Here is a 15,451-nt window from a genome sequence, read left to right as displayed (position 1 = left end):
GTTCATGTTCGTTTTGAATGGTTTAGCCTATGATATAAAAGCTTTTCAGTTTTTTTTTTTTTTTTTTTTTTTTTTTTTTGTTGCTCACATTCAGGTATTAATTGTAAGCTTTCTTGAAAATCTCACCTTCAACCAGAGGTCACAATGGGGTGTAAAGCTGTGTCACGTGACTCCGTAAGCCGTGTTTGGTTTGCAAATCTAAAAACCGGTGACGGGACGCACATGAAATCCATCCGCGGGTCAGGATGTATTAATAAGACAAAGCCTCTCAGCGAGCGCTAAGTACAAGAATAAGGGATTTCTGTTGAGTGAGTGGGGCCATTTAAAAATGTAACCTACCGTAATCATGTTTTGCGATATTTCCGAACCTCATGGTGCCCTCGGGAAATTTCTTATGGGCTTTTACGTTGATGTTGGATTTTTGTCATATTTATTCATTTTGTACAACAAAGTGTGAACATCTTTTCAAGCAATGTTCTACACAGACCCTATTTTGATCAAAGTTACAAAGCCTCTATTCTACAAACCGCTAAGAAATTCTAAATCATTTGCTTTTAGTATTTAAACAAATAAAACCAGTTTTATTTACTTACTTTATTACTTGTTCTGAATTCCCAATCCTTAGTATTTTCTCAGTTCACCCTGATACGTTTCTGTGCCTCTCCCTCCTCATAAGCAAATAAAGATGCTACCTGACCTGTTAACACAATAAACAGCTGTGGATTCAGATGATGATATATCTGACATAACAACCATGTTTGAACAATCTCTTTTTCAATTGCACGTTAAACTTGTCTGTGGGAACTGGGAAGGTTAAACACAGTTTAAGGCTAAAATAGTTTAAAGCACTCTTTGTCCTCTATTTGAGTGGCAACTGCATTATACCTCAGTTCATGAAAATATTTGTTTTTGGTTTAAATCACTGCCGTTATTGATGTCTCTGATCCAGTATGGCCTTGACAAACTCCACAATAAGAGCTATGCTGTGCTTTGAAGAATCTGTGAACACCTTTGTCCTTTTCAGATAAAGATAATGGAGGGGAAAGCAGAATTGTAAAATCTGGCCAACACACCCTTATTAGCAAACAGTCTCGCTCTATTCTCTTCCAAATGTCCTAGCTTGTTTCTCATGAGAGTTTTGTCCTTGGCAGTGACAGGGATGTTAGTTATGTGAGCACTGTGTTTATCCACCAAGGTGGAACTTAAAAAAATGGACTGCAAACTGAAGTGGTTTCAGACTGTTTAAGGTCTCTTTCTTTTTTCTGTCTGTTTCTTCGTGTTGGTCTCTTAACTTGTGGTTCTGGTTAATTTTTCTCCCTTCGTACCCTCAAGCAGACAGGCCTCCGTGGCCCCGAGATTGGAGAATGAGTATACAGACCCAAACTGACCCGAAGAAACAAGTGGCGTGGTGGCACATTCCAGCCGCCATGCCTCAGGGGCTGCTGACAGAAATGACAAACACAGGTGGGGAGTTTTGGTCCAGCGCAGCAGACCTGGAACCAAAGCTGAACCAGAGGCCAGGAAGACCTGACCTCGCTGAAATTGCTGCACGGTGGCTTCCCTTCACACATACACACACTGTGTGCTCCGACCCCCCTGTACATTGTGTGAATGTAGACATTGTTTCATACCAGTGAGGTGGAAGAGGAGGCCTGTATACAGATAGGGGTGGATGGGTGGGCACATCAGTTTCATGGGGATTTATTCAAGCTGTCTTAGGGGAAACTTAAAAATAAGGGAAGAGACCAAAATGAGGATGTAGGTATCATTAATAGTATCTATACTTTGTTTCAGAGTTGCTTGCATTCTATTCAGGCTTCTCACAATCATGGAAAAACTGGAAATGCAAATAGTTAATGAGATATCTAGGCCTGGAAAATACATAGAAATTAATAAAATCTCAAACGAAGTCAAAGACAATTTTTATAGTAAATATTTTTAGCATTTCAGTAGGCATAAATTAATGAACATAATTAACAGTGAATAAATTAACACTAACCTAGATTAATAAATGCAAAAATGTTGTGTATTATTGGTTCATGATAGTTTGCTCATTATACACTCTTAATGCAAAGAGTCTTATTTCAGTGTTCATTTTTTTCTATTTGTAATAAATGATCATTGTTATAAATTTCCCTTTGCAAACGCAATCTCCATTTTTAAATACAGATTGTAGACCTTATCAGCTTGCTTCATGAATATTAATTAGTTGATGTAAGGTCCACCCAGAAGTCCCAACTGAAAGGCAAGTAAATGAGGGCTACCCATAGCAGATTACCACTTCCTGATTGCATGTTAATGCAGCCCAAAGCGACTGGTAAAGACTATTTTTTGGTCTTAAAGACCATGTGGCTGGGTATAATGTTTTATTTCTAGGGTGATTATTTCACAAGAAGTAGGGGAGACATGTCCCTCAGTATATATGAAAGACTAGAAAAGTCTTGGGAAAGTCATTGTCTAAAAGTGTGGGAACCTTGTCTATTAGTTCTGCCACAACATTTATAAAGTATAATGTTTCTCACCAAATGTCTCCTTGTATATATTTCAACCACTAAAAAAAGAAAACCCGAAAGCTTTCAGTTGTTAACTACTTTTGCACACAATTGGACTAACTAATTGCTCTTGTGTAACATTGGAGGAGTGTGGTAACAGGAGTCCCCCTGGGCCCATATGCTGGGGGCAGATGGACTGCGGGTTATTGAAGGATACGTTGAATATGATCAACCACTCCAGACGGCCCAGAACAGGTGAGGACCACCAACGTGAGCTGATCTAATCTCATTTAAATTTCATCAGCCATTTCTCTAAACCATTTCAAGTGTGTTGTGCATGCATTCATTATAAGTGACTGAAATGTTTATCTAAATCTGCCTCATGTCTTCATACTTGTAATTTCTGTATTCAGCAGCTTTTGCTTAAATCCTAAGTACAGACTCTACAGCAACCAGACAACTCAAATTTCTTCCTGAGCCTTTTCATCTGAGGGGGATTTTCAGTGGCTTATTCTCATTTACACTGAGAGGTTTGTACTCACTCCCATTTATTTCCTCTAACACTCCTGATCGTTATAGCATTTCTGGAAACGTTCCAGATGTGATTGCATTTCAAAACAAATACAAAATGCAACACTAATACCATTATAACCTCTATAAAAACACAGGTAAGGAATGCAAAAACTTTGTCTATTATGTACACACGCACACACATATTTGTACACAGTTGCGCTCACATGTACATGACGACAATCATGATTTTAAAAAGCAATACGCCCATTCTTTACAGCCCGTAGATAGATGCATATCATGCGTCTTCAGTGAGATAATAAGAGAATAATTGAGGCAAGAAAGAGGAGAAGGATATCTGATGTTTGCAGTGTGGGGGATGAGGGTGTGTTTGTGTGTACGGAGGGGGCGAGCTGTGGGGGCGGAGAAAAAAGAGCTGGCTCGCCTCCAGCGCTGACGAAAGCTGCTTAACCCTCCCAGTTACCATAGAGACTGTCAGGCGCAGCCACCAGTGAGAGAGAAAGAGAGCGAGGCAGGGAGAACACCAACAAGCAAAGGCAGCAGATAGAAGTGGAGAGGAAAAGGACAGAAGCAGTTAGAGACAAGGTAAAATAAAGGGAGAAGAAGAAAGAAAGAAGAACAGAGGGTGCAGCAGACATAGTGGCAGAGATGGAGGCTCAAAACGAATGCAGTGAACCGCCTCCATGTGACCCTCAGCCACCAGGAAAGCTCAACAAAGCCGCCTTCAAGCTGTTCGGCAAGCGTAAGTCCGGCAGCAGCATGCCGAGTATTTTCTCTGTCAGGAACAAAGGGGAGTCCACCGGTAAAGCCGCTGGCAAGACACTGGAGCTGGTTAGGAGCAAAACCCATGATGGCTTAATAACGGACACTCCGTCAGAGCTTGAAGGCCACCGGAAAGAGGAATCTGCCAGTAGCGACCAGCTCCACGCCGGCACGCCAGATGGTGTATCCAACGCCCCCCTCCGCAGCTCCATCACCAAGTCTTTCAGCTTCTTCTCTTTACTGCGTCGGAGCAGCAGCCGTGCAGGGGATGGAACTTCTACTGTGGGACGAAGAGGACGAGGGCTTAAGGGGCTGTTTAGCAGCATGCGTTGGCGGCGGAAGCCCCAGGTTCAAGAGGACTCCTTGGAGGTAGCTAAAGAGGTGAAGGAGGGAGACCTAATACTTTCCTCTAGCTCTGGCAGCGTGGAAACAGAGAAGGACATGACACTGACTCTTGAGCCCCTGCCGCAAGTATTTGAGAAGACTCCTCTCCCAGGGGATGCTGAGAAATGGAAGGCAACGTCTATGCAAGAATTACAGGGTACTAATGAAGTGGAGTGTGGTTACTCTAGTCCTCCTCTTTCCCGACAACACACAGTCACTGAAGAGTCTCCTACTCCTTCTCCAGTCCGAGTCCAGACAGAAGGGCTTCTACATGATAAACACAGCGCTTCAGAACTTTTGTCCTCCATTCCGACCTGTGCTTTGACCCCTCCAATGGAGCACAGCACAGCTGACCCACAATCCGAGCAATCTGTGGATCGCTTATGCTCCATGTTCACCGATGTTACTTCACTAAAAAGCTTTGATTCTTTAACAGGCTGTGGTGACATCATCGCTGACCCAGAAGAGGATTCTGGGAATGGGGGAAGTGCCACGAGCAGTGGAACTGGTAGCAGTAGTGGGGGCTGCATGGGTCGCAGATTAAGTGGAGCCGGGATGAACTCTGAGAGATGCTCTCCTGCCAAGCCTCCACTTCCTCCCCAGGTCAGTAGTCTTACATCTATCCATGCTTCTTGCTACATTCCAGCCCACCAAAGACCACGTGCAGCTCCCAAAAAGCCACAGGGTAGTGGAGTTGTTGCCTACATGGGTGGAGGGGAGGAGATGGCTAGTCCTGAGGGTGTTGATGATGCTGACATGCAGGGTCTATGGCATATGTTGCCCCAGAAGGTTGAAGACTCACCAGCGCTACGACGTACAGAGCCTGTTCTGCATCATGCACCAACCCGTCTTGAGAAGAGGCCACCTCAAGTGAAGGCACTTGGGCTCAGTAAGATCCCTGTGAGCGGAGTTTGCAAGATGGGAAAGCAGCAACCCTCTCGCCCCTCACCTCCCCCTGTTGATAAAGAACTCCAGGATGCCCCACCAAGTGATGAAGGCTACTGGGACTCTCCCACACCTGGCCCAGAGGATGAAGACAGCACCTTTCTCCGCCGGGACGGCCTGCTGAAGGACAGCTGCTCTGGAGATGCGCTCTACGACCTCTATGATCCTGACAGCCCTAGTGCTGCTGGCTCAGACGATGATGTGAGTTCACCAACAAAATCTGCAGGTGACCTAAAAACTAACTTGCCTTCCCCCAAATTCTCATCTTCTGTCACTTCCTCATTCCGATCCATGAAAGGCAGCACCAGCTTACCTCGAGATTCCAAGATCCCCATTAGTGTGAGGCAAACACCACCATCCCACTCTTCCAGCCAAGGAGCACTGTCTTCTAATCTTAGCCCTACTTCAACCACCCCACCTAAAAAGACAGATGCCCCACCACGCACTCGAATCCCTGTCTCGAAGGTTCCTGTCCGTCGTTCTGGCAACAAGAGCACCCCCACCTCACAAAGCAGGAAGTAGAAAGCTTGGAGGCCCATCAGAAATTTCTGACAATAGAAATCTATCACAAGAGCTTTAGGCCAAAACAATGTTTTTTTTTTATATGAAGCAATCAACCTCCACTTTTTTTTATTTCACCCGTCTACTGAGGACTATATCTGTTACTATAACTGTTTTTACATTTTTTAAATGAATTGTGATGTTGCATATTACACCCTAATATAATTAAGATTTTTGTAGAATGCACTGCAATATGTAACACATGACATTCATAATAATGTAAGCTTGAGGTTTTTTTTTTGTTTTTTTTTACCTTACCAGCCTTTTAAAGAGGAATAATACAGTGAGAATGCTGATTCTAACAAGAATGTTTAATATCAAAAAGCTTCTCATTCCCTTCCATTGGAATAAGTGAAACTGTGGTAATTTCTTGCTCTGTCATCCCATAAGCACTGTGTAAAACGCAGCTGCGATCTTCATCTCTCCAGTATTTTACATGTAATGAATTTTTGAACTGTGTGAGATGAAACCAAGCACTTCTGACACTCCTAAATAAAGCTGCATGGAGTCTTGTACACTCAAACTGGATCAGGGAACACAGCCTTTTGTTCGAGACACTCTTTCGTATCACACAACGTGACTTCCTATTGACATTGATGAAAAGAAAATCGTACTTTTTATCGAATCTCCACTTTTGTAACTCTTTTATATCGGACATGGACCTCCCGGTGACCTCACTGTGGATATGTGTGCACTGCTTGTTTAGTCTTTTGGAAAACACTACTTGCAAAAAATAAATCTCCGGATCATGAGTATCCTCCTTTTTTCACAGTGATTTGTACTACTCTCGCTAAACTGGACATACTGAGCTGGATCATTTTGAATGTAGCATGACTCTACACACAGGTCTGTTTTTTTGCCTGCTCACTGCTCAATGAATAAAGGATAGAGAGATATGAAGAAGCCCATATGTATCAAGAGTTAAATGTCTTCCGTCATGTGGTCGTTCTCCTGGAGATGTCATCACCCTTTGGCTCTCAGATTTGTGAGCAATCACTGCAGAAATCATTTGCTTAATCAGTGTTTTTTTCTGTTTTTACAGTATAGAAAAATCAAAGTATCCTTAAAATGGATAAAATTTACATTTTTAAAGTATTTTACAAGACAAAAATAGTGATTAAGAAAATTATTTTTGCAGTATTTGGCTGTTTATTTTGTACTGTTTTTTAAAAGCTCTTCACCACTGGGACATTTTATTTGTAAGCTGTAAAACATTTTCTCTTCAGAAGGTCTATGACATGCCTTCTTTCTTTTATGATATGCTCTCTTTCTTTTATGATATGTTCCCTTTTAAATTGTGCATTATTTAATAAATAAAACAACTCTCTGTGTACATCCAGGAAGTGGACATCTATCTATCAAGTGCGAATGCATGCATCATTTTCCACACACATAACAGGGCCATGTGGGCAGCTTTGATGTTATCTATTTTAATCGCAGAGACGTAAAGAGCATCGAGGTTGTCTTTTTTGCAGCCAGCCACAGTCTGCTGGGATTTAAATCCCACCCGTTAGGAAGGAAGAAGAAAGTTGGTCTGGGTTTAGCTGTCGGTGTGAATCCGGTTGACAAAGGGAGGTGTTTACTGTGGGTTATGGGGGAAAATTATGGGCTTCCATTGTCATGGATCTGTTATTGATGTGGTTTTGGGAGGTGAGGTGAAAGAAGGAAGTGCGTGTGGAGTGAATACAGATAAGAAAGAGCTATGCTCGATTTAGTGCTTGTTCATTAAGGCCAAGTGGATGGAGACATAGATGTGTGTGTGTGTGTGTGTGTGTTTCTGAAGGGGGGATTTGGTGCAGTCCCAACAGTAATGGTGCAGCGAAAAACATTCACTCCTGAGCAGCTCTCACTGCAGTGTGGCTTCTTATGTAAAAGTCTTATGTAACACCATAACTCTCTGATATCATCCCTATGAGAAAACAGCTGGAGTGTGTGTATGTTTATGTGTGCAAAGCTATTAACTGACATCGTCTAAAGAATTAGTTAGCATTCGCCATTACTGCGCTGTAATTGGGTCATCTGGATTTACCCTTTAAAATGTGTTTTATCTGTGTGTGTGTGTGTGTGTGTGTGTGTGTGTGTGTATGGTAGCAGAAAATTAGACATTACTGCTATATGCATAAGCAGAGCTGGCTGTGAGTGTGTATGTGTGACTAATGGTTGGATGGCCTAGTTTTCAAAGACCTGATTCTGTGAATGAGAGAGAGAGAGAACAGGGTCAAATGGAGAGAAACATGGTTTATTTACAAAAAAAAACAAAAAACATTAGTGTTACTATGCTTCAGTGATGGTAAACTACGGTAATTTGGTATACCATGATATTTTATATTCATATATCATAATTTTTAAACTGTACTTGTTTTTGTGTATGTACTTCAAAGAATACCATGGTATTAATGCCATGTCCGAAAAAAATGGTAATATGTAAACAGTTTTCACAGTAGAATAAATACAATGTAAACATAGTATCTCTTCGAATTAGACAGCAGATCTAGAATACTGGCAGTTGAGGCACGATGTGTTGGTGTATCAACGAATGTGGCTGACGGAAGGGGGTGGCTTATAACCTGATGATCCCTGAGCTCATATTCTCATTAGCTCTCATCGCACCTGAGAGCCGGATGGGATACCCCAGGGCTCTATCCTCGGTTTGACACCCGTAGGGGCTTAGGGTCTCTTTAATAAGCTCAGAATCTGTTCCAAAACCAGGACCAGAGGCAGAATCATTAGTGTGGTATTTCGGTAACCATGCTCATGGTATACTCTGGCTGTTTAAAAATCGATTGTGTTCACCGAGGTTGCATTAAAATAACTTATTTCTATTTTAATATTTGAAAATGTACTTTATTCCAAACCTAATTTTCAGCTGTCATTACTCCAGTATTGATTGTAACACGATTCTTCAGATATCATTCTAAAATGCTGATTTGATGCTTAAGAAACTTTTCTTATTGGTACGTTCAAATCCTACTGGGAAGTTCGTATTTAAGAGTTGTAGTCGTAATTATCATGTCAGGTGTGTTCAAGTTTCTTTGGTCGAAGCAAAACAAATTAAGTTCTGCTTAGAAAATGCTGAATAAAGAATGCGCATGCATGTTTTTGCTTTATGGTATTATCCAAATTAGGTGCTGTAAATTGAATCATTAGGCTATATATATGCCGGTGTTGTGTTCAACTCCTTTCCAACATGACTTGAACGCACCATTATTACTATCAAAATTGTAAACAGTTGTGCTACTTAATATTTTTGAGGAAACATGATACATTTTAGTCATTTTTAAACAGAAGTGTAAAAAAAAATAGTTTTAACTTAAAAAAGTAAGTGTTTGTTCTGCCTTAAAATTTTAAGTTTAGTCAACTTAAATATCCAAGTTGTCAATTAGTACAATTTCACATTTCGAGTTGGCTGAACTTAAAATTTGAAGGCAGCACGAATTCTTACTTTTTTACAGTTTATATATGTTGTTATTTTTTAGTAGACAGTAAAAACATGTGCATTTCATATTTTTAAGAGCCATACATTTGGCAAATTGTCTTAAAAAACTACTATTATATAATGAATATCTGTGAATTACTGTACGTGTTGCTTTTTGCCCACATAATATTGTAGTTTCTGCATCTCCTTGTTCTATGTGCTTGCATCCTGTATCCTGTGGCTTTTGTTTAGCTTGTGCTAGGGTGAGAGAGGATAGAAGAGAGAGAGAGAAAGCAGAAACAAGAAACTGTGTTATGGAGTGAGTGTGAGCAAGGGGGTCTATTTAGAAGGGGCTTTGCTTGGGTGGAATCAAATTAAATTTGATTACAATGAACAGAGAGAAGATACATAAGAGTGCATTTACACAAACATGTGAAAGAAAGGCAGAGAAAGAGTGCTGTATATTCAAGACTGAGTGGAGGATTGTCTGAATTGATGAAAAGCCATCTGACTAAACTACATTTGTGGGCTGATATGATCCTAAAAGCTAAACAATTCAGAAACACACAATAGCAACATAGGACAAATAGGGCAGCATTTCTCTGAACAACTTGTGTTAAAAATCCATGGACAGTTTCACTCACGCCCCTTTTTTCTCAGAAACACTCTTTCCTTCATCTCCAGGGGAAACTGGAAACGGTTGCTTAAAACTTCTCAAGGGTTTGCCTGCTATCCAAGACTGAACTTTTGTTTTGTACTTGAAGTGCTGTGAGGGAAACGCTCCCTGTTTTTCCTGTTTGTCTGCTTTTAGTTGACATGTAACCTGATACAGAGTAAACGTAGACCTCTAATATCTTTTGCTTTCTCGGCTTCCTCTCTTTCTCCTCTTTTCCGTCCTATTTCCTTGCTAAAAGCCTGTCAAACAGAGAAAATTCCTGATTTTTGAGGCTGAATACAGCTTCTAAAGAAAATTATTTATATCCTCAAGCTGAATGCTTACTATTGGTAAATAGTGTATAGCTGAAATCACTCATGTCTATAGGTCACATGTCTAAACATTAAAGTTTTTCCTTTGTGTTTTTCGGGATAACTTATGGGTAGGGTTATGGGGCTAGGGTATAAGCCCCATAAATCAGGATGAGCCATTACGTCACCGTTTTCACAAATTCGCATTGTTGTAGTTTACGCAGTGACGATAATGGTATCGTTTTCAAAAACTTGTACTTTGAAACCCGTTTTCAAAAGTTTGCATTTTCAGGCCCCCCAAAATGCTGATTTAGTGTGAATGAATGGCCAAAAAGCATAACAATTATAAATTTATAATTGTATAATGTATGATTATTAAAATTATTAATAATAATGTAATATAGATTATTGTTAAAATGGCAAAGCTATATTGCCATTTTAATGACTAATTTAAGAAATAATTATTTTAATAATCCCAAAAAATTACTATATTAAAAAAAAATTATGTACAGTACATATAATTTTTGTATATCTATCTATCTTTTTTTTTTCTTGGTCATGATGCCTTGGGTACGAAGTGAGTGCCAAGATCACCCTCTCAGAAAAGATGAGATGACGCCACCGGGCCACCAGGAATGGATCAAAACTAAGAGTGAGATTTGTTGGTTTGTCTGCATCACGATTGCGTGATCAGAAAAATGTGTTTTTGTTGCATATGAAATTATATCACACACAGGGGGTTTGGCCATTCAAAATCAGCACCCTTCATTTCACACGCTTGCCCTACTACACAAATCTCCATGGCAACCTCAGTAGGTCATCCAATGAGAGGTGGAGGTGGGGCCGGGGGGTGGGGGGTACGCGCGACTGACGGAGAGTTTTGAGGACACTGATTGGAGTGAGAATGGTGCAGTGTGAGTTTGTGCAAATTCACACACTTGGGAAACTCAAATCTCATTTCTCACCCTCGCACTCTTTCATTTGCTGCAACCTCATGAGAATAACACACCCTTTGGTTCCTCTTCAGTTTCATGCTTTGAAAACAATACTTGGTTTCTTCATTCTTCATATTTCTTCTTCATTTTTAAACCAACTCTGACATTCTCTACCCAGTGGATGATGTCATTTACTTTCCTTACAGTCGTTGTTTCTTCCCAAGCTTCTATCAGCATCAATAATAAATCCACTTCACAAACTTTACATGTATAATTTGTTCAATGTGAGCTGTGGAAACAGGGTCTTACGTCTCTGAAACAGCAAGAACAAAATGACGTTTTTCCAAGAGTTTGCAAGTGAAAAGTCTTATGAATTATGCCTTGTGTGGTTTGAGACGCTAATATACACCACAGTCACTCAAGCACAGTCTGAACTCAAACGTGAAGTTGAGGGAAACCTCTTGAGGTGGATACATTTAAAAAAAAAATCTGTCTAATCAATATGCTATCAATTAGACTCATCTGATCTGTCAACGTAACATTGTTACATCCCTCATTCTGGAAAGAGAGAGAGAAAGGGCATGGAAATGATGAAAGGGCAAACGACTCATCTCTAACCTGATTTTGCCGCACCGTCAATTTACAGGCACCATCGCAGACATTAATATGATGTTCCTTTGACAAAAGAACCCTCAATAGTGTCACTGATGGATCCCTGTCACGGTTCAATGAACATAAATGAACCATGAAACAGTAATTCACTCATGATTGGTCAGCATCACTGCCACTGACATGGAGGCTCAAGGTCACATGATCTCAAGAAATAAAAGTTAGAAGGGATCATAAATTGATGCTTATGTTCACACAGCATTATTTATTTATCTCGGCAATTTTTTTATGACTATGTGGACATCAAAAATCATACTGAGTCATGACATTTTTAATTGTGATCTGGGACACTTGTGAGGAAATAAACCAGACACATAAAGTATCTGATTTTTGTGACCAGTGTGAACAGGTTATAATTTCTAAAAATGTACACAATATAACCTGTTCACACTGGTGAATCAGTTGGACAATATGAGATACACAATACACAAAAGTGTATTATTTAATATTTAGCATATAATTATTTATATGCTACGTATATTATACTGTATATATTATTATAATAAGAAGAATTATGAATTTGACTATATGACTACACAAAATACATATTTAAGTATGTATAATATATAGATCCACAAGTATCAGATGTTGTGACACTTGCTTTGAGCAGTGAAAATAGAAAATTTAAGCCTAGTCCCAGACAAAAATGCATGTTTGAGCTGTTTTAACTGAAAGCAACTTACACTGATATATCTTAAAATATGTCAGTGCCATTGTTTTGTCTCAAGATGGACACCAGTAATGTTTTTTTCTAAGGCATATTTATAAAAGATACTTAAATGTCCTTGTTGAACCAAGGCCTAATCCTGGCTTTATCTAAGCCCTGTCTGTGAAACCGGGCCTTAATTGTTCATTCTAATCCTCATAGATTTAAAGGTGCAGTGTGTAATTTTTAGCGGCATCTAGTGGTGAGGTTTGCGAATTGCAAACAGCCAGTCACTCACGGCCTATCCCTCCCTTTGCAAACTCGAAGGAGAAGCTACGGTGGCCGACGTAGGATCGGAAGATGTCGTCGTCTGAGTCTGAGTCAGCAGAGAGTAGCAAGTCAAGCAATGAGGTTTCTTTATATTATATTTTATATTAAATTATATTTACTTAATTATTCAGTAAAACCACATGTTATTGCGATTGTTATTTTTACTTGTTCATCATTGTGTTAGTCTTTTATTCACTGACTTTACCATAGCTTGTTTCCATGCTAGTTAGTATAAGATAAGAGCTATGGATAAGAGCATCAAAGCAGCTAGGTAAGGGGAAATAGCTAACGTTACGATGTCCGAGGCGTCGTTCAGACAGCATGTTTTTCTCCACGTTTGCAGAGTCAGGGACAACCTGAGTATTCTGCTGCGTCTTTTTCTGCTGCTTCTCATTCAAGTTAGTGACGAAACGCGCTCTGTAGCGCTGTTTGTTCGCTGTCGGCTACGGTAGAAACATGACGTCACAATATGTCGACCTTCGTAGAAGGGGGGTGCCCGCGGTTACGTAGATATAAATGACTCATTCTAAGGTAATAAAAACATAACGGTTCATTAAGTAAGGTCTTTATACACCACTGAAAACATGGTTATGGATCTTATATTGCATTTCTGTCAATAGATCCTCAGAAATATTACATATTGCACCTTTAAGGTTGGAAGTCCAAGTATATACTTTCAATGTTAACTTTATGATTATAAATTATATTATGAAATGTGTTAAGCATGTTATTTATAATATAAAGGATAGGGTGGTTTAAACTGGCAAATCAGTTTAGCTGACCGGTGTCCAATATGGGCCATATTTAAAAGATCATATGAACAACCTCACAAAAATAGGATTTGAGCAGAAAATTTGAATTTTGTACTTTGGCTTGTGCAGTGAATGTAGCTTTTGTGTGTGTTTGAGGGAACAGTGCTGCTCGTCTGCTGGTGTCGTGTGTGCTTAATCACTGTCTCTATACAGAAAAGACCCACTCAGCACACACCAATCAAACACAATCATGATCCCACGCAGGACAGGACAGGGAAAGGTTTATCTGACTCTGCAGCTGGACACCAGCTGGGCCCCCCACCATATATGTGGACCACCACGAAAAAAAACGAGGGTGGGGCTAAATTACACTCCTTCCACAGATACATTTACTAACCGTGGACCCTCCCCCACGTAGCCAACCCTTCAAAAAACGGCTGCCACACACACACACAAAGGCTTGAGGTCATGTTCACTTGCAGATGAAGTTAGCCTGAAGTTAGTAGACACGAAAGTGCAAAGAACACAAAACAGCAGCTGTGACACCTTTGACATTGAGACATTACCAAGTGCATGTCTCTAACCTGTAATTTCATCAGCTGAAGCGTAATGTGACTTCTCCCATTAACTAAAAAAAGCCCGATTAAATATTCATGATTTCTGTGAAAGTCACTCAAGGCTCATTCAAGAGCTCACAAAGTCAATGGCTGCGTCCAAAATGGCATACTCACTCGAGTAATACTTAACAAGTACTTCACGACCTCTAAAAAGTACGTTTGAGGGAATTACTGAATTACTAATGCGTAACTCAATGACGCATTTCGCTAGCATAGCTAGAATTTTTTGAGTCCAGTAATGTGTTTGAATATGCATACTTCTCCACTATACAGTAGGCAAAAACAGTAGATGAAATGATTAGTGTGTCAGAATTTGTATTCATAAAACAGTAGGTGAAAAGTACTTGACTTACTACTGAATGGCAGTGAAGCAACCCAACTGATACTGCAGGTCACATGACAAATGACAACATAACAAATGTAGTACATCCTCATTTAATTCATACTACACACATTTATAATACAAACATACTTTTTTAACTGTTGCAAAGTTTGTTACTCGTTAAATGTAGTACCTACACAGACGGTATGCGATTTCAGATGCAGCTCATGTGTTTGTGGAGACTATGCTTTGGGCCTAATGCTATCCCCAAACCTGCTGATGGGGGTCTAAAATGCATGTGGAAACTCCCTCGGGATCAACCCTGAGGTTGAAATGACATGTCCGTGTATTCTCTGAGGACAGATGTAAGTGCGTTTGAGTCAGAATCTCTCCAGCATCAATTATCTTTAAGCAGACAGGACGACGCTTGACAACATGGGACCCAATTGCTCCTTCTCCTGCTAATATATGAGGATGCGTTCAATACATTAGGCTCGTTTAGATGCCAAACGCCTTGCTTGAAAGTGAGGGGAGGAACGAAATAAGTGCAGACAAGATGAACAGTTCTAACCCAAACAATGGGAGGGAGAAGGGAAGAAATTGGGGGAAATGAAAGAGTGAGATGATGGAATACATAAAGGACATAGATGGAAACAGGATGTTTTATTGGGAACACCGCAGCCCATACACCTTTAGGAAAGTAATTTCCACTTTTCCACTTTAAAATTTCCCCTTTTAAAGGAAACTGACAAAATGATTTGCTTGCCTCGAGTTTGTGCCTCCTTCTGGGAGAATCCTGTGCACGTAGTATTCTCTCAAAAAGAAGGACAAGTAAAGGACAGTATTCCCACAAAAGAAAACCAAATATAGGACATTAATCATAGCACGGATGATGTCAGACAATCTAAACCCAACATTCACATCCTAACAAGGCTGTGCATGAAAAATGAGAGCAGGCCTGCAGGGCTCAACACTCACGCACATGCCTGCTTGGAGGATGTTTAAATTATAATGAACATGTAAGTATTCTAATTGCAGAACATCTGTTTATCTGTCGTCTTTTGGAGTAACATCGAGAAGAGAGTTTAATAATCAGACCTGGAAGAATTCTCTATGCAGTAATC

The 15,451-nt window shown here is 40.1% G+C and overlaps 1 protein-coding gene across 1 annotated transcript; it reads left to right on the top strand.

The window, feature by feature from the left end:
* Nucleotides 1-3,510: 3,510 nt before the first annotated feature.
* On the top strand, nt 3,511-7,007 carry amer2 (APC membrane recruitment protein 2). The gene has a single exon (XM_084399006.1). The coding sequence runs from the start codon at nt 3,672-3,674 to the stop codon at nt 5,634-5,636; it is 1,965 nt and encodes a 654-aa protein (XP_084255132.1). The 5' UTR covers nt 3,511-3,671; the 3' UTR covers nt 5,637-7,007.
* Nucleotides 7,008-15,451: the final 8,444 nt, after the last annotated feature.

Source organism: Rutilus rutilus (genome assembly GCF_951802725.1).
Source record: "Rutilus rutilus genome assembly, chromosome: 24".
Classification (NCBI taxonomy): Eukaryota; Metazoa; Chordata; class Actinopteri; order Cypriniformes; family Leuciscidae; genus Rutilus; species Rutilus rutilus.
Note: the sequence above shows the minus strand (reverse complement) of the source record. Positions and strands in the feature narration are given on the sequence as shown.